Below are 20,471 nucleotides of genomic sequence, written 5' to 3' on the forward strand. Positions count from 1 at the left end.
TATTAAATCTCTGTTATATGTTTCTCCTGTATCAACAAAATTTATGACAGTTTATTTATTGACATCAACCAGATCATCGTCAATATAGATGCAAAAAAAACCAAATTGTCACCACGTTTTTTAATCTCTGTTAATCCTGGATGTTGATTTAGGCAAGATCAATGGCTCAAATTTAACCTTACAACCGCACGGGAACTGAATTATATATATATATATATATAGAGTTAGGATCATATGAGAACATGTGCTTAGGCGAGAACGTGAGAGCACATCATGTGCATCTATCTAATATTTTTTTAATGATCTAGATTAGATTAAGTGTGTGCGAATGCGCATTAAATGTGTGCAAACACACTAAATCGCGTTTGCACACATTTAATGCGCGTTCGCACACACTTAATCTAATCTAGACCATTAAAAAATATTAGATGAATGCACATGATGTGTTCTCACGTTCTCACCTAAACACATGTTCTCACTGGGACTCTACCACACACACACACACACACACACACACACACACACACACACACACACACACACACACACACACACACACACACACACACACACACACACACACACACACACACACATATATATATATATATATATATATATATAGGTTTATTTTCAGGTGAGAACCTACCTCGTTGTGTGAACTTGAGAACCTGTGCACACCCTTGATGTTGCATCATCCAACGGCTCAGAACATGGTGCAGTTATATATATATATATATATATATATATATATATATATATATATATATATATATATATATATATATATATATATATATATATATATATATATATAATTTTTTTTTAATAATTTGACCCCCAAATTTTGGGGTCCAATTGTAAAAAAAATAAAAAATAAAAAATATTATCGATATACATATTATATAGCAGGCTGCTGCCTGCTATATAGTATATATACGCAAATTATGCTGTGGAAACGTGTTCACCATGCGCATGGTGAACACAGGGGTAGATCCATAATTTCTATGATGTAGATTCATAATTTTGTTTTTCATTTGTTGTTAACGACGTTTCTCTCTTCGCAATTGCATTATTTCGTCTTCGCAGTACAGATATTATGAATCTACAGTACATAAATTATGAATCTATAGTATAGAAATTATGAATCTACAGTATAGAAATTATGAATCGATGTTCATATATCTCAATTGTTGAACTCTGTATTCACAAATCACATAACTATATTATGAATTTACGGTATAGAAATTATGAATCTACAGTATAGATGTTATGAATCTACAGTATAGAAATTATGAATCTACAACTTAAAAATTATGGATCTATCTCGCATGGTGAACACGATTCCACCGCATAACTTGTAACACCCTCTGATTTTAACAAGATAAACTAAGCAATTTAAGTTTAAGACAGAAGGATAAAACTAAACATTAAGATCAAGCAAAGCGGAAGCCAACTAAACAAAACCGGGGTGTTATGCCACAACTAAGTTCACCAAACCGAGTTGCACAGGCTTTACAAAACTATCAACCAAAGGTCTACAAGATCAAGGCTCGCAGGCCAAACTACTACTAGGCTATGGACAAAAGGGAGGCTACGCTATCTAACTCTTCCACTAGCGCACTCTCCTGATCTATTCAACACCTGTAAAACATAAGGGATAGCACCCGTCAGTGAATAAAGCTGGTAACCCACCAATACGCGTTGAGTACCATATAATATAAATATAATAAAACCATTTGAGACTGGAAGTACATATATATAGTCTTTAAAACAAGGAATAGAGATATCACAAGACTCATCATAGTTCACTCTCAGATAAAGACCGACATCAAATGGTTACTCAAAAGATAAGTAAGATAACAGAAGCAACCTTACTCATCAACAAGATACATCATACGATAATCAATCAAGGGATAACATCAATCATGCTCATAAGCAATAGAAAGTCAAGGATCACTTTCAATGATACGTTCCAAGTCCACGCAGGACATAGACAAACCAAGTTATTCATCGTGGAGTCATCGCAACGACCCGAATCATAGTGGACCAGTGTGGCCAAATCATCAATCACATACTATAGAGTCATCGCAACGACCCAGACCGCAGCCCAATGGAAACAGATCTAGCAACTTTAAGTGTATACACCCCTTATTGGGATTCCAAGCCCAACGGGTTAGTTACCTTCTCTAGCAACTGGAATAAGTTTCCCAAGTTGCCCACAAATCATAAGTATCCAAACGGGAACCCGGAGCTTTTCTCACTACCGGATCAGTACACAATGGTTAATCGGGGCTTTCCACACCATCGACCTGTCAAGGGCTTCCCACACCAACATGACCCATTGCAAACAGAGCCAGAGGCTCGCCACACATATCAATATCACATAAGTCCCCACACTGTCCACTGTTCCGCCATATCGAATCTATCACAACAATTCCACATCTCAACAGGAGTCAATACACACGGAATCTAGAAATACAACAAATCATAGATTCCACACGAAGTGTGTACATCAAGAGATAAATTCAACAATAGCTTAATCAAGGAATAATCATGATAAGGTACAACATTTGTACAAGATCATATCAAGGGATTCAATCGATTGATTTCAATGAAAGACATGAATCATCAATCAAGACAACGATAGACTTTAATCCAAAGATTACCATGATTGGCAGCACAAGTTGCCAATCCTCAATGAGAACGAATGAACAACACATACTAGCATCAATAACATCATAACTAGCATGTACATCAAAAGGATAAACATAACGGTTCAATCGAACATCAACAACTTCACATTAATCCAACGAATCACAAGGTTGGACCATATGCACGATTCAAGACTCATAATCCTGTCACAGATACTTAAGACACCGTTCTAGACTTACGAAACATCAATCAAGACACCAAAGTGCACAATGGATCAACAAAACAATAGGTCAAGAAATCATTACACCGTACTAGTGGGCGGAACGGTGGGTGGACAACCGCCTGTCATTCCCCCTGTTGTGTACCAGCGGGTGGACAACCACCCGCGGTTCCGCCCACTGTGTACCAACCCACCACCCGCTGGTGGAATGGCGGGTGGACAGCCACCCACGGTTCCGCTCGCGGGTACACACCTGTACCCACCAAATTTTCCTTCGGGGAAAAATATCAACATTTCCAAGTTCAAGTCCAAAACCTCACATTTCACAAGGAAATGACTTGAACATATGAATAGCTCAAAAGATAGCATTTAAGAACCCTAGATACAAGCTCTAAACATGCATAAACACAAGATTATGCATCAAATCACTCATGAACATCAAGAACATCAATAGAATAGCAAGAATCATCATAGCAAGTATAAAATAGGTTTTGTAGAGCATGTGTTACCTCTTGTAGCCTAAGAACACCTTCTTGAACCTCAAAGCAAGACCAAAAGCTCCTCTAGATCGACCTAGCAACTCACCCACCACTAGATCTTCTACAAACTCCCAAAATCCAACAAGATAAAAGAAATATTTAGGGAGAGATGAAGGAATCTTGTATGGAAAAGGTGTAGGAAGATAGATCTTACCACTTCTTGTCTTGGAGTACTAGAAAGTTAGAATCTTGGCTTGCATTTCTTGAAGAAATGTGAAGATGAACTCTAGGGGTTTTCTTGGAGAGAAGGAGGAGTGGAGAGCAAGAAAGGAGGGTGTAGAGAGAAGGAGAAATCCTGAAAAATAACTTGGGATGTCTAGGTTAGGTTAGGGTTAAAGTTAGAAATTGGTGAAAAGACCAAAAGGACCCTTCTTTCCACATAAAGACTAGAAGAAAATTAAAGTCTAGAGTACAAGAAATAAAGCATAAGGTCCACCCATTGACCAAATTAAAAGACTAAGGAATTGGTCAAACTAGGCCCCTTAACTAATTTCAAAGGGGAATTAAAAAAGAAATAGTAAGGCAAAAAGGAATTAATTAAGAAATTAATTCGGGTTTAAAGAGTGAATTTCTGGGGTGTCACATAACTATTGGTATATATATCATATGACATATTATGGGCAATATGGCGCCTCCAAAAATTGGGGGCCCTGTGCAATGGCCTTGGTCATGTTTGCCCAATTGCCCATGGCCGCTCCTGTATAAAAAAGATCGAAATGTCGTTGTATTTAATGATATTTCAATGATTTTGTTAATGAAAGATTAAAAATGATCATGAGACAATAATATTAAGACCAAAATGCTGTTATTCTTTAAAAAAAAAAAGACTAAAAGTAGATTGTCTGCCACCTCTAAATTTATGACCAAAAAAAGAATTAACTATAAAAAAAAATTTTAAAAAAAAAAAAAAAGAAGAAGAAGACAAAAGCAATACGTAATGGATCACAATCCACATTTCAACGACGCACGACATCATGGATCACGTGGTGGCAAAATCAGAACGCTACATTCCAATTTCCATATCTATTTCCAGAACGGTGAGCTAGAAATCTGAACCAATCTCCCCATTTCTCCTTGGGTTTTAGTTAAAATGGAAGCAACAAATTTGAAGCAATTTCAGTGCGAAAATGAAGAGGGATATGACAGGCAAAGTGAGCTGAAAGCCTTTGATGAGACCAAAGCTGGTGTGAAAGGTCTTGTTGATGCTGCCATAACCAAACTCCCAACAATCTTCATTCATCCAAAAACACCCCAAAACTCATCCAATAATGTTTCCACTGCCAACATCCCAATCATAGACCTCCAAGGCATTCATGGGAATGAGATGAAGCGCAGAGAGGTAGTTGAGGCAGTTGGAGAAGCATCTGAAACATGGGGATTCTTCCAAGTGGTGAATCATGGGATCCCAGGTAATGTTTTGGAGGAAATCAAGAGAGGGGTACGAGGATTCCATGAGCAAGATACAGAGGCGAAGAAGGAATGGTATACACGAGATTCGTCTAGGAGGGTACAGTACAGCAGCAACTTTGATCTGTATACTACACCAGCCGCTAATTGGAGGGACACTCTCTTCTGCGTCATGGCTCCTAATCCCCCTCACCCTCATCAACTTCCTCCTGTTTGCAGGTATACTATATTACATGATTCTGTTTCTCTAGTTAGCATGTTTGGTTGAATTTTGAAAGAATAATTAAGAATCATATTTCTGAAATACAGAAATGTACTAAAGAAATTTTTTAGTTGTCCAAAAAATAGACTTTATGGATTGTATTATTGTGTTTAGATAGATTAAAAAATTCAATCAAAATATAAAAATACCCTTTATATATATGTCTTGCCTTCTATGAGGGACAATTATGGCAAATTATGCTGTGGAAGGTGGACACGATTTTAAAATTGTCATAATTGTGAATATAAAGTTAAAAAATTATGAACATAAAGTTCAATAATTGTGAATTTGAAGTTCAAAATTTATGAACATAGAGTTCTATAATAATTATGAACATAGAGTTCAGTAAGTAATTATGAAAGCTGGACACGGTTCCATGGCATAACAATTGGACAATTATACTATGGACTTATGTCCACCTTGCAAGGTGGACCCGAGTCTAAAATATACAATTTATATAATGAATGTTTACAATTTACATATTAAATGTTTAAAATTTGAATTTGGTCCTAAAGTGGCATAGTCGAGGACGAAATCATGTAAAAATCCAATTAACACTTAGGACCAAATCGGGTAAAAATGGCATTGTCAAGGACGAAATTGAGGAATTTTGAAAGTCAAGGACCAAATTGGTAAAATCCTCATAGTCGGAGGACCAAATCGATAATTTTCTCAAATAATACTAAATTCTTGAAGCAATCAACCAATCTTTGACAATTCGGATGTAATTTTGTTAACCATCGATGCAGTGATATTCTTATCAAATACTCCAAGGAAGTGCAAAAACTGGGGGGTGTTTTGTTTGAACTACTATCAGAGGCTTTAGGCCTCCATCCAAACTATCTCAACAACATTGAGTGCAATAAGGGGCTAAGTATTTTGGGGCATTACTACCCAGCCTGTCCAGAACCAGACCTTACTTTAGGCACTAGCAAGCATGCCGATAACGATTTCTTCACAATTTTGCTTCAAGATGATGATATAGGTGGCCTTCAAGTTCTTCACCAGAACCAGTGGGTTGATGTTCCCCCTACCCCGGGGGCACTAGTCGTCAACATTGGAGATCTTCTCCAGGTAAGCGTTAATTACATCGTGAAAATATTGTTTGAACTTGACTTGTTTATTTAAATTTGTGCTGGAGCTTAAGTTTTGAATTTGTTTTTTGAACCAAACAAATATAATTATTGTAATTACCTTTTCTTCTTGGGGCAGCTTGTGACGAATGATAGGTTCAAGAGTTCAGAACATAGAGTGTTGGCTAACCAATGTGGTCCCAGGATATCAGTGGCATGTTTCTTTAGTACAAACTTGTTGCCATTGTCGCGAATTTATGGACCAATTAAGGAACTATTGTCGAATGAGAATCCACCCAAGTATAGGGAAACCACGGTCAAGGAGTATGTAGCACATTTTCATGCAAAGGGTCTTGATGGAACCTCTGCCTTGTTGCATTTCAGGTTGTGAATGCCAATTCTCTTTGTTTGTATTAGTAGCTACTGTTATTTGAGAATTTTCAAAGTAATTGTTCAAAATTTATATAGCAACAAGTATGTTTGGTTCATAGAATAGACCAGGAATGGAATAACATTACTGGAAATAGACATATTTCATTGTTTTGGTCATTTTATCACGGGAATAACGTTCCTAGGAATGAATTATTCCATTTGCAAGGGGAATAGCCATTCATAGGGGGGCCTTGATATTAGCTATTCTCATACTCTTGGGAATAACTTTTACATTACAAAGACCAAAAATACCCTTATAAAATAGCATCTCTATTCTTTCAAAATTCATTCGGTGAACCAAACATGTCGTTAAAGTTTTAATTTAGATATAACTAATAACATTTTAAACAATAATACGGAGTATTTTAGTACTATGGAGTAAAAATATTATTTTAGGTTAGTAGGAATTTATTTATTTATTTATCAAGAATGTTGGTTATATAATTGTTTATTGAGAAGAATTAATCTTTTATGGTTTGATTCATACTTCAAAAATAATGGCGTTGTTTGGTAAAATAGTTAGCCTATCAGTCAATTTTGATTTATTTGACCATTATTAGCTGTTTGACTTGGTTAAACAATCAATATGAGTGTTTGATTAATTAGTTTTTTTTTGTAACAACTTATTGTTCCAAAATGCTAAAATTCACAAAGTTGTTCAAAGTAGCATTTTCAATAAATTTTTGAGAAAGTCATTTTGTAGGTAATCAGCTAACAGCTTGTGAGAATATAATAGAAGTGAAACTGATTATCCTATTCATACATCACAACCCTTTATATTCATGAAGAAGTGTGGTAACAACTAGCTATCTATGTGCAAACTAACAGAGGATTGGAGAATAATAAGATGAGCCTGAGAATTTAAATATAAGAAGAATAAACAATAATAACAAGTAATAATACTATTCCTTAATACTCCCCACAATGAAAGAGCCATCAGAAACTCCCATCTTACTGTTTCAGCTTCGTTTATTTTATTCCATCGCATTTTGGTGTATATTCTGCTCAAAATCTGATCTGTTGCATGTGAAGTCTTATGAGTCTCTAATCTTTTGTAAATTGAGTGGTATTCCTTAGCAAAACCCTATTTTAAATACCTATATAATTTATATATTGAATCATATATTTTGATAACCTATATTTATATTTATAAAGAGTTTGGAAAACCTATTGTGTATATATCTATACTTGGACTAGTATAAACCTTGGAACTTTATAATTTTAAATATGAATGATCTATAGTAATGCTATATGCATTTGTTTTGAGGATACTATGTATTTCAATGCTTGGTGGATGTGTCTTGAAATGAACTATCTTGGAGGTTATCCTAATGATTGAATCGTGATGGACTGTGGGGAGATTGAGTTCCGACTCTGTGCAAGTATGATTATTGTGCAGTAACATGGTAGAAACATATCATGGGTTATTTAAGTAAGGTTCCGCTGGTTGGGCGATGGTGACGGATGTGTGGGAAACACCGTTCACTAGGCTTCACTGTGGTGGAGTTCTCTCATAGTGGGCTAATTCATGAATTGAATCAAATGGGCTTAACTCCTTGCTAGGTTATTGTAATTAAGTAACGTTCCGTTGGTTGGGCGGTGGTGACGGATGTGTGGGAAACACCGTTCAGTAGGCTTCACTGCGGTGGAGTTCTACCTTGCTAGGTTATTGTGATTAAGTAAGGTTTTGCTGGTTGGGCGGTGGTGACAGATGTGTGGGAAGCATCGTCCACTAGGCTTCACTGCGGTGGAGTTCCTGCCTTGCTAGGTTATTGTGATTGGGTGAAGTTCCGCTGATTGGGCGGTGGTGGCGGATGTGTGGGAAGCACCGTTCACTGGGCTTCACTGCGGTGGAGTTCCTGCCTTGCTAGATTCATTATTATCTCCACACTTGCCTATGATGCTTCGATACTGTGAATGATTCCACTTGAATATTATTATGATATGCTAATACTTGAAAATGAGAATTGAATCGCTGATGTGACTACGATATGGTTTGGGAAGTTATTTGAAATATTGCGTGACATATTTCTTCTGCTTATCTCTATGCTATGAATATACTTGGTTAATGATTTGTTATTTAGAATGTCGTACGTGAGTCTTTTGATGTAATTCCTCTATTATATTAGTCTTGAGTTGAGGTAGCGTGAATGATATCATCAAGTGTTTCTCTAAAGTTGAGTATGGTTTATTTGTGTTTTATGAATGTGAGTTCCTGCTTCTGAATCTACCGTTCTAACTGTGTACATGTCCTTTGAAAACCTTCCTATAGGGTTTGTTTGATGGTAAATATGTTGCAAAACCTATTTTGATTATCAAAAAGTATAAGTATGTAGTTTTACATGGTGGAGTGGGAATTTACTTAGCATTATTCGCTAACATTTTAACTATATTTTCATGTATGGAGTAGAGGTATTCGAGAGCGCACTATCTAGTTTTGTTAGTGTAATCTTACTCCCTACCTTAGATGACATTGAAGGACTTCGTAGTTGGCTTATGTTTAGACTTAATGTATTGGCTTTATTATTGTGTTAGATTTGGCTCGTGAACTTTTGGTTAGTAGCCTTAGCATTTGGGCTTTGGTTGGCCCAAATGTAGCGTGACACCCTTAAATTTTACTGTTGTTTTAGCTTCCCGCACTTGAACTCTTTCTAAAATGGAATATTATCTCCTTATTTTTAATCTCGTGTTAGAAATTTGGGGGTGTTACATACTTTCATTAGGACTCTTAAATCTTGGAGAAGTTGAACAAAGATTTCCTTGAAATAAGGAGAGTCACTTAGGCTCCATTTGGAAAGCAGGAAAATGACTTCTGAAAAATGAATCATTTTCCAGTAAACATTTTCCTTTCTGGTGTTTGGCTACACAACGGAAAATTGTCTTTATGTGTTTGGTTCATTTTCCAAAAAATGAGTAGGAAAATGAAAATAATTGAATACTTCAACATTTTAATTGTTTGATATTTTTGATAAAATTTTTTTGTGAATAGCACTCTTTTGATATATATATATATATATATATATATATATATATATATATATATATATATATATATATATATATATATATATTAATATTGTTAAAGCGGCCGGCCCACATTTTTTTTATAGCTTTTGTCTTTGTTGAATTCAAAGTTCAAAAGAATAAGTAAAATATAGAAATAATATTAAATTTTTTTGTGTTCAAAAATTAATAATATATATATATATATATATATATATATATATATATATATATATATATATATATATATATATATATATATATATATAATGTTACATAGGTAAACATAGCATTTGTTACACTGTAACATATGTATATTTAATTTTTTTAAAAAAATTTGTGCGGGCTACGGGCAGGCCCACGGCCCGCACGGGTTAGCCCGTGGGGGCTGCGGGTCAATTTTGGCCTGTCCCGTTAGACCCGCATTTTCGCGCGCCTATTTTTCTATGAGTCTAATTCGCCCCACTGCAGGGCGGAGGCCAGCAAATCTGCGGGCTTCGACCCACTTTGACAGTATTATATATATATATATATATATATATATATATATATATATATATATATATATATAACATTTTAAAATATATAATTTTTTTTAAAATTTTTAAATACGAAAAAATTAATATTATTTGTAGGCTTTACTCTTTTTTTTTTTTTTTTTTTTTTTTTTTAACTTTGAATTAAAAAAAAAAAAAAGAAAAAAAAGTCTGCAAACCGTCCCACGGGGCCCGTCAACCCGCTTGAGGCGGGCTTTGGTTGCATGCACCCTAGCTTTCGGGTTTGGTGGGCTGACTTGCAAAAACCCGCAAAAAATTAGGCCCAAAAAATTTTGCATGTGCATCCCTTGGAAAATGACATCCCCAAAAAAAAAGGAAAGTCATTTTCTCCCAAAACATACCTATTTTTTTTGACTAATGCATCATTTTCCTTTGACCTCATTTTCCCCCCTCTTGCCAAACACTAAAAATTCGAAAAACAATTTTCAGAAGTCATTTTTCGGGTCTCCAAACATACCCTAATTTAAAATGCTGCCTGAAGATTCTAATCTCCAACAAACTTCTGTTATCAATATAATGGACTCCTTAATCTCTTTGATGCACCACAAAATAACAGACCACTATAATATAAACTCCTATTTAATCTAATCAAACTAAAATATATTTTGACAAATAATTAGTCAATAAATATGCATATCATTTGTACACTTAAAAGTCCCTCTTGGAAAAAATATGGATGCTTCTTTTGGATTTGAAAGAGACGCCAAACTCAGCTCGCTTCCTTCCACCGCTTCCGCCTCTTTCAAATTTGAAGTTTTCACGGCAATGGTCTTAAACAAGCATCCAAAAAACATAAAAATAGAGAGGTGGAGATTATTATTATTATTATTATTATTATTATTATTATTATTATTATTATTATTATTATTATTATCATTATCATTATCATTATCATTATCATTATCATTATCATTATCATTATCATTATCATTATCATTATCATTTAAAAAATGACTTGTAAACAAAAAAAATGCCATGTTATTAATGATGATGCTATGGCTTGGAAGCAACCAAGAGCTCTTTGTCGCATTTTTTTTTTTTTTTTGGTTTAAATATTTTGTTTAATAATGATGATGTTGGTGGTGGTGATGGTGATAATAATGTTGTTGTTATTATTATTGTTATCGCTTGTTACAAGAGGTCAAATGGACTTAGTTGCTTTATTTTGTAAATTTAAGAGTTTATTTGTATTTTTTTTTTAGTTCAATGGCTTAATTGTTGTTTTGATAAAAGTTTGCGAGCTTATTTGACTCTTAATTCTAAATTTCATTTTGTGTAGATAATTTTAATATTATAAGTTTTTAACAATTTTTTATGGCAAAAACTTGCGCGAGACCGTCTCATGGGTCTCAATCTGTGAGACAGGTCGAATCTCTAATTAATGAGGTTAAAGATCCAACCTATTAAATAAAAATTTGACCCATTAATCAAATATTTGCACCGTCTCACGGATTGAGACCCGTGAGATGGTCTCACACAGCCCTTTTTTTGATAAGATAAAAAGTTATATATTTTAGTTCATAACTATTTATCGTTGCAATATACCATCAATTCTTCAAAAAGTTACAGTTTTAACCTTAGAAGAACAAAACTATTAAACATTAAAATTTTACTTAGTACATGAATATGTTAAAAGTTTATTACTCTGTATCTTTATTTTTTGTAACTTTTTCAGTTTTAAAATTTTATATGCAAAAGAAAGAATTGACAACATTCTTTCCTAAATTTTTTCCTTTTCAATTATTATACATCGTTTCTATTTTTACTACACGAACCTGTTAATATTAAGTTTTTTATTTTATAAATAAAATATCGAGACTAAGAAATGTATAACGAAAGAATGAACATTAAAAATATTAAAATATTTATGTACTAATTAAAATATTAATATAATTTAATAATTTTGTTGCTCAAAAATTAAAACTCTAATTTTTTTATATATAAAAAAAAATAGAGATAGAAATAACTAATAAAGAATTAAAAATGCATTTTTCTTTCCTCTTTGAAAAGTCTACTCACTGAATAGGAGTGAGACTGAGTTTGAGTGGGTGGATGAAGGACAAAAATTGTTCGGTGGTGGACGCAACTCAAAAAAAAAAAATTAATTTTCTTTTTCGTCTTAAATTTATAGATGTCAGTGTCGAAATATTCACGTCTAAGCTTCAGGGACGAAGCTTTCTGTTAGGGGGAGGGTGTAACACCCCGTGTTACGACCTTCAAATCTGAATTAATTATTAAATTAATTATGCTAACTAAAATAATTAAAAAGGGATTTAATCCAATTATAATTCCCTCAACTAACCTGAGCGGTCCACGATGAATTGTGAACCCTTACCTGAACCAGGAACCTTAAACCCATAGGGAATAGGAAAGTGGGCCTTATGACTTAGACCTTGAATAATTTTCCCCTTAACATATAAATAGGGGATTAGGAATCAGATAGAACCCTTCCTCTCCCTTCCCTCACACAAAAACACTCGCAGGAACCCCAGCCAAGGAAATCCCCCACCAGCTAGCCTAGAAAGATCAATTGAAGGAAGAATCTTAGATAAGAACCTTAGTAGCCAGGGATATTGATTAAGGCTAAGAGGTAACCCATGTCTTGACAAAACCTATTTTCCTTGCTATATCTTATTCATTGGCTCCTTTGATATATGATTCTGTGTTTGAGTCTTGATAGAGCTTTGCCTAGGGTTTATATTGTGTTTATATGATAATCTTGATGTTTATATGATGATCTTGATGTTTATATGATAATCTTGATGTTTATGTGATAATCTTAATGTTCTTGATACTATGAATGTTTATACGAATGATCTTGAATTTTGATTATGTCTAGAGCTCTAGGGTTATATCGTGAATCTTGTATTATGATGCTTTTGGTATATTTGGGTGGGATTATGCATGATCGGGTATTTAGTCTAGCCTAGGACTTGTGTTTGGGACTTTGCATATAGATTTCTTGATGTTCTTGTGATTCCGGATGTCCCTGAATCGTTATAAGATTTATGTAGGGTCTTGGCATGTTTAGGAGTCGTGTTAAGATGTATTTGGTGTGATTCTTGGTTTGATTTCGTTAATTGTATACGTGGTGTTGTCGTTATGTGTATGAGTGTGGTTGGACATGGTTTCGGGTTCCACGAGGGATCCCGGGACCAAAAGTTGCATGTGTATCAGTTGGGGGTAGGTGGGGGGACTGACCACCCGCTACCCGCGTTCACTGTTCCAGCGGGCAACCGGCGGGTGGTGGTCTGCCCGCCGGCCACTCGCTGGAATAGCATGTGGCCGCCGGCGGGTGGCCCTCCACCCGCCACCTACCCGCTGGAAACCGGTTAAGGTTCGTGGTGTTTTCCCCCATTTGTTGTTTCCCCGTGTCCCGTTGTACCCCGTTTGTCGTGTATGACTCTCGTTTGGTGTTTTAGGCATTGTTCTAGGATTTTATTTGTGATACGTGTCATTGTTGTTGTGTCTTGCTTGTTTTGTGATTATGTGTTGATTGATTGAATGATGATGAGTATCGCGGTCATTGCGCAATGACCGGTGTGATTGATGATGATGATGATGATGATGAGATTGTGATTGGTGGAAAAGAATTGTTGGCGGTTGATACCACTTGTGCCCGGTCATTGTACTAAAGGTACATGCCATAGCGGTGACTATGATAAAGGTACACACCCACCTTCGACTAGCTTGCCTTGAGCATGGGTCAAGTTATAAGTGCTACGGTGTCACGTTAGAGCTATATGCGCTAACCCCTTGATAGTGGCACTAGATGTGCGGATCATTGAGTGGCAATGCGGCACCATCTTGATATGTTGGTGGTTGCATAGGCGGTTTGTCGGTGGGGGCATGTAGTTGCCTAGAGGCATAAGGGGTGGTGATATAAGGGTAGCCTGGAGGTATAGGTTGGAACTGATATAAGGACGGAGGGGAGCTACAAGGTTGGAACTTGGTATAAGGTTGGAGGATGAATGGTGTGCTTTGATGACTACTTGCTAATTGATTGTATTGAATGCCTTCGTTGCCTCTACTTGTTATTTGTATGTTTATCTACCTTTCGTGTCTTGTATTGCGTACTTAAGATGCCTGTTAGTTCTTATGATTATTCTATGATGCTGAGTCTGTTAGTATGCCTGAGTCTTGTACAACATAATGTTATTGACGGGAATCGAAATTGATTTTTTTTAAGTGGGACGCGCATTTTTAGTCAAAACGACGTCGTTTTTGCAACCGTGTGTATCATGCATGGTGTACACGGTTGCACAGCATAACGATTGAAGGGCAGGCTGATCTCTTACCCAGGGCCCACGCTTGGAAAGGGCTCAACACCCTATCCCATTACTTTTTATATATACTATAGATGTTTTGTATAATAATCTATTATAAACTTATATTACCGAATTGGATGTTAGTTGAGTTGGTTTGATTTGAGGTATTTATGCTGAAGGTTAAGGGATTGAGTTGCTTTATGTGTACTTTTACATTAAATTTTTCTCCCATTCTCTTTACTAGATGAATTCAACATTAAATTTTTCCTCCCTTCTTTTTAGTAGATAAATTTAGACATATTATTATATAGTATTAAAATTGTAACTTATGAAATAAATTTATTTATATTTCTAATTTATATTTCTTAATTTAATTTGTAACTTTGTGATTTTTTTTACCTTTCTATAATTATAGTGAAATTTATAATATAGATTGATTTGTGATTCATATCAAATTTTGAATCTATTTCTGTTCGAGTAATTTACTACTTATATTTAAAATATGTGTTATTTTGTGAACTTTATAATGAGTTATGTATATGTAACATATTTTGTGATTTAGTTATGAAAAATATTGTAAAAGATATATAGTTTAGATTTTTTATGAATTATCTAGTCAATGTAGTTTAGAAGTTCTATTGTGTATCATCGTATTCAAATTAATCTAGAAAGAACTTGAAATTGATCTAACTCAAAGAAAAAGTATTTATTTTCAAAAATAAATAAAAAGTATTTATAAATATGATATCAATATAGAAAATGTGTGATTTGTTATGTGTTTTTTATTTGAATTATTGTATCCAATTAATTATGTTTCATATTTTATTATGAATATCTTTTATCACGTTTATAGTATTTTGATTTATTGCTCCCAATAATTAAAATTTTATACTATGCTCTTATTTGTAAGTTTTGTTTTATAAATTTTTATTAAAATGTACTTTATTATTTATTATATATAATAATAATGTGATTCTCTATAAGCTCATTTGATTTTAAATTATTTATTCGTTTTTATAATAAACTATAGTACTTTATTTATGAAAACATTGATGCGGTTATTAATTATTTTGGATTTAGGAATGAATCTAGAATTGTTTTAACGTGTATGTATAATTGTTAAAAATTTGTAAATCTTCAAGTTATTTGACATTAGTAATTTTTTCATATTTAATTTAAATTTAAATTATAAAAATATATATTAATTTAATATAGGACCCGTTTTTGTTGCTACGCACTGGGCCTATAAAATGATAGTACCGGGCTTGCCCTCTAGACTTGCAATCATTATTGTGTGGACCATGATTCACACAAGTTGTATGGACCATATTTTGTATACTGTAAAATAATATACATTCAGTACAAAAATAATGTACATTCAGTACAAAAATAATGTACATTATATTCAGGGGATGTATATTATTTTTATACTGAGTATACATTATATTGTATAATGTATATACCGTACAAAAATAATATACATTTAATATATTAAAAATGTACTTTTTATTATGGTACACTTAACATTGTGTGGACCATGGTCCATACAATAATTTGCCCTAGACTTGTACCCCAACCCTTCGGGACCAACAATCAGCACTCTATATGCTAAATATAGTACTTTTAATTCGAATAACATTTAAGAATTGGTATTTGGTAGCCCTTATTACATGGAAAAATCCTAAATAACAGCTAGTAGCTACTAAAAACAAAGAGAACGCCAATTCACAGCCTGAAAGGCACCAAGGCAGAAGTTCCATCAAACCCCTTTGAATGAAAATGGGCTTCATACTCCATAGTTGTGGTTTCCCTATACTTTATACTTTGGTGGATTCTCAGTCGACAATAGTTCTTTAATTGGTCCATAAACCCGTGACAATGGCACTATGTATGTATTAAAGAAACAAGCTACTGATATCCTCGGGACCATGTTGGTTAGCCAGCACTCTGTGTTCTGAGCTCTTGAACCTATCATTTGTTACAAGCTACACCAATATATATATATATATATATATATATATAGAGAGAGAGAGAGAGAGTAATTAATTTGTTTGCATGAAATACGAGTCAAAAGTGTCCAAAATTTAATGAACAAGTCAAGTTGAAACAATATTTTTGAGTAATTTGTTAAATGAGATTTAAATATGTAACTTGTAACGGCTTGCCTGGAGAAGATCTCCTATGTTGACAACTAGAGCTCCAGGGGAAGGAGGAACATCAACCCACTGGTTCTGGTGAAGAACTTGAAGGCCACCTCTATGATGATCTTGAAGCAAAATTGTGAGGAAATCGTTATCGGCATGCTTGCTGGTGCCTAAAGTCAGATCTGGTTCCGGACAGGGTGGATATTTAATGCCCCAAAACAGCTAGCCCCTTGTTGCAATCAATGTCTTTGAGATAGTTTGGATGGAGGCCTAAAGCCTCTGATAATAGTTCAAACAAAACGCCCCCCAGTTTTTGTACTTCTTTTGAGTATTTAATAAGAATATCACTGCATCATATCAAATAAAGCTTAATTATATTAAATTAGACTACCTGAGAATTGCAAAAAGGTGGCATAATGTATATACCAAATTAAACACAAAAGAGATATGATGGAAACCTGCAAACAGGAGGAAGTTGATGAGGGTGAGGGGGATTAGGAGCCATGACGCAGAAGAGAGTGTCCCTCCAATTAGCGGCTGGTGTAGTATACAGATCAAAGTTGCTGCTGTACTGTACCCTCCTAGACGAATCTCGTGTATACCATTCCTTCTTCGCCTCTGTATCTTGCTCATGGAATCCTCGTACCCCTCTCTTGATTTCCTCCAAAACATTACCTCGGATCCCATGATTCACCACTTGGAAGAATCCCCATGTTTCAGATGCTTCTCCAACTGCCTCAACTACCTCTCTGCGCTTCATCTCATTCCCATGAATGCCTTGGAGGTCTATGATTGGGATGTTGGCAGTGGAAACATTATTGGATGAGTTTTGGGGTGTTTTTGGATGAATGAAGATTGTTGGGAGTTTGGTTATGGCAGCATCAACAAGACCTTTCACACCAGCTTTGGTCTCATCAAAGGCTTTCAGCTCACTTTGCCTGTCATATCCCTCTTCATTTTCGCACTGAAATTGCTTCAAATTTGTTGCTTCCATTTTTCTATACAAGATGATGCCTTGCATGCTAGAGTACGTATCATATATATAATTATAATTTGCGTTGTTTTGTCTTATTTTGAGTAATTTATATATAATTTTATTCATGCCTTACAATGTTCGATGGTGAGCGTAGTCACTCGTGATTCATGCAAATCCCTAATTTCTTCAACATAAATTTAGTGCACGGGTCCATGATGTGGCTATTTGGGATTTGGAGAGATGTGTAAATCCATACATAATTTATTTTAGAGTTATGCTACCCATACTTTTACTTTTTTTTTTTATTTTTTTTTTATTTTTTTATTTCATTATTTGCTACTCCATATTAACATGACGTTATTTAATTTGCTACTCCATATTAACATAACACACTTTGATTCAATAAAAAAAAAGAAGTAAATTCTCCTATAAGAACGTCTCACGGGACTCAATTCATAAGACGGGTCAAGTCAGAATAATTTGAGTCTAATGATATATGACTTAGTAATATTATTTCCTGCAAATGGTCTATTAGAATTTTGTTATAAAGTATTACATTATTTATGCTATAGAGTATTATATATAAAGCTTAAAATTAATATTTATTATACCAACACTTCTGCTATGTAATGACATTTTATTTCCTGTAAATTGTATATTATAGTTTTCCTATAGTAAAATACTACATGTATATGCTATAAAGTATTATATATAAGGCTTATTTATTGGTGATATGCAATTTTGTTATGTTATTACTTTATCCCTTACAAAATTTGTATTACATTTATGCTGTAAAGTAATAGATATAAGGCTTAAAGTATTGATTTTATCTGTAATTTATTATGTTATTACTTTATTTCCTACAAATTGTCCATTGCGATTTTGCTATAAGATACTATACATTTATGCTATAAAGTATTATATAAGGTTTTTTTAAGAAAAAAGAATCACTATATGTGTCCGAAGTTAGCGTACTCCGGACGCATATAGTATTTTAAAAAAAAAAAAACAATAATACTATATGCGTCCAAAGTTCCTAAACTTCTGACGCGTATAGTCATTATATGCATCCAAAATAACCTTGGACGCAAATTTGTTTATACAATCTGCGTCTCCTACATATGCGTCCAAGCAACTTTAATTTGGACGCGTATTGCACATTTCCTTAGACGCGTATGACTGTTTCTATACTAGTGGTTATTACTTTATTTCCTGCAAATTATCCATTAGAGTTTTACTATAAAGTACTACATTTATGCTACTCCGTATAAAGTATTATATAGAGTTAATTCTTGGAATAGGAATGATCCTTTATTATTGAAATTTATCAATTTTCATCATTGACTTTCGATTTGACTATTATTGGTCCTTTGACTATTGATTTTGTTCCAAAATTGTGTTTAATATGCACTAAATTTAAGGGTAATAATGTAAAAATTACCTAGCATAATCGTCTCTCCAGATTTTCATATTTAAGGGTGTTGAAACAAATGATATAATCGCCTAAGATTTGGGCAAAGACTTATAAGTAATCTGGTCCGAATTGGCTTATGCATCAATCTGTTCTTCACATTAATCCCAATAATGATGAACTAGTGTATGAAATTTGTGAACCTAATTTTTTCCATCTCAGTACAAACCAATTTTTACAATCTTATCCTTAAATTTAACGCTTACTAAATGAATATTAAACCGGATGACTAAATTTGAAATATAATCAATAGTTAAGGAACCACTTATGGTCAATTTGAAAGTCGATAAAAATTGATAAATGTCTATAATCAATGAGTCATTCTTTAAAATTAATTGTATTATATATAAGTATTAGGACTCTATACTAGTAGTTCGATAGGACTCTTTATCTACTCTCTATATTATTACTTGTACAGACTCAGTTACGATTGATATTCAATATTCAAATCCTCATCTAGTATCAGTTTCCAGGTTTATTCCATGGCAGCCTTGGGAGACAATAATGACGGTTCTGTTCGCGATTCCTCTGAACGGACTGTGTCCGAGGTTGCTCCCGTTCATCCCCACCCCGCTCCGAGTCTCTCTTCGGCGCATCACTTTGTCTCTCTTAAGCTTACCGTTCATAATTATCTTTTCTGGAGGACTCAAATGCTTCCGTTCTTGGAGGGGCAGGGTCTTCTTGGTTATGTGGATGGTACGCATGCTTGTCCGACCGGTGCAGCGCCGGTGGAGTCCACGGCGGAAAGCAGCGCTGCAGTGGCGTCGGGTTCGGCTTCGGAGCAGTGGCGCAGGCAGGACAAGGCAATCTTGTCTCTTTTGATTTCGTTGCTGTCCGATGAGATGATGCATATGGCCGTTGGTTGATCCACTTCCCGTGCCTTGTGGTTAGCCATCGAGCAGGAACTCGGATCAGCAACACGGTCGCGTGCCTTGCGGCTTCTTGGCGAGTTGCAAGCGCTAACTCAGGGGGAGTCTTCTGTCTCGGACTATCTCGGCCGAGCACGGATTCTTGTCGAGGACTTGGCGCTTGCCGGACGTCCGATCATGCTCGATGATCAGAATATTTATGTTTTTCGCGGGTTACGGCCGGAGCTTCGTCCCCTCGTTGCCCCCTTGACGCGTGGCTCTCCGGTGACGTTGTCCGAGATTTCGGACTACCTTACCTCTCAGGAGTGGATTTGTGCGGCTGGCGGTGGTGGAGTTGGATCGCCGGCGGTTATGGCCGTGAACCGCGGCCGTGGTGGCGGTCGCATGCATGGCGGGCAGAGTCGTGGTGGTTCGGGCAGTGGTGGCTCGGGCGGTGGAGGCTCGGGTCGCGGTGGCTCAGGAGATGGCCGAGGCCGAGGAGGCCGAGGCCGGGGCCGGGGTCGGTCCGATGTGCGGTGTCAGATTTGTGATAAACAGGGGCATTCTGCATTGAATTGTTATCGCAGGTATTCTGAGCGCCTGGTCCTCAGGTTCA

At 35.1% G+C, this 20,471-nt stretch overlaps 1 protein-coding gene and 1 pseudogene across 2 annotated transcripts; one reads left to right on the top strand and one right to left on the bottom strand.

Moving 5' to 3' along the window:
• The first annotated feature begins 4,504 nt into the window (after nucleotides 1-4,504).
• LOC109189596 (1-aminocyclopropane-1-carboxylate oxidase homolog 1-like) lies at nucleotides 4,505-11,723 on the top strand. Of its 2 annotated transcripts, XR_002055589.1 has the most exons (4): nucleotides 4,505-5,040; nucleotides 5,833-6,157; nucleotides 6,296-6,634; nucleotides 11,712-11,723. XR_002055589.1 is itself a non-coding variant. In XM_019340207.1 (3 exons), the coding sequence occupies exons 1-3, from the start codon at nucleotides 4,505-4,507 to the stop codon at nucleotides 6,545-6,547; spliced, it is 1,113 nt and encodes a 370-aa protein (XP_019195752.1). In that variant the 3' UTR covers nucleotides 6,548-6,651. The 2 variants fall into 2 exon arrangements, 1 of the variants encoding a protein (XP_019195752.1); XM_019340207.1 differs by lacking the exon at nucleotides 11,712-11,723 and having other exon boundaries at nucleotides 6,296-6,651.
• Nucleotides 11,724-16,141: 4,418 nt separating this feature from the next.
• Nucleotides 16,142-17,554, bottom strand: LOC109189595 (annotated as a pseudogene).
• Nucleotides 17,555-20,471: the final 2,917 nt, after the last annotated feature.

Source organism: Ipomoea nil, unplaced genomic scaffold, assembly GCF_001879475.1.
Source record: "Ipomoea nil cultivar Tokyo-kokei standard unplaced genomic scaffold, Asagao_1.1 scaffold1558, whole genome shotgun sequence".
Classification (NCBI taxonomy): Eukaryota; Viridiplantae; Streptophyta; class Magnoliopsida; order Solanales; family Convolvulaceae; genus Ipomoea; species Ipomoea nil.

Excerpts from the sequence above, each read along its gene's own strand:
- LOC109189596 (XM_019340207.1), top strand. The coding sequence starts at position 4,505 with ATGGAAGCAACAAATTTGAAGCAATTTCAGTGCGAAAATGAAGAGGGA. Across the intron at positions 5,041-5,832 it reads CAACTTCCTCCTGTTTGCAG|TGATATTCTTATCAAATACT; the intron begins GTATACTATATT and ends CCATCGATGCAG. Across the intron at positions 6,158-6,295 it reads ACATTGGAGATCTTCTCCAG|CTTGTGACGAATGATAGGTT; the intron begins GTAAGCGTTAAT and ends TTCTTGGGGCAG.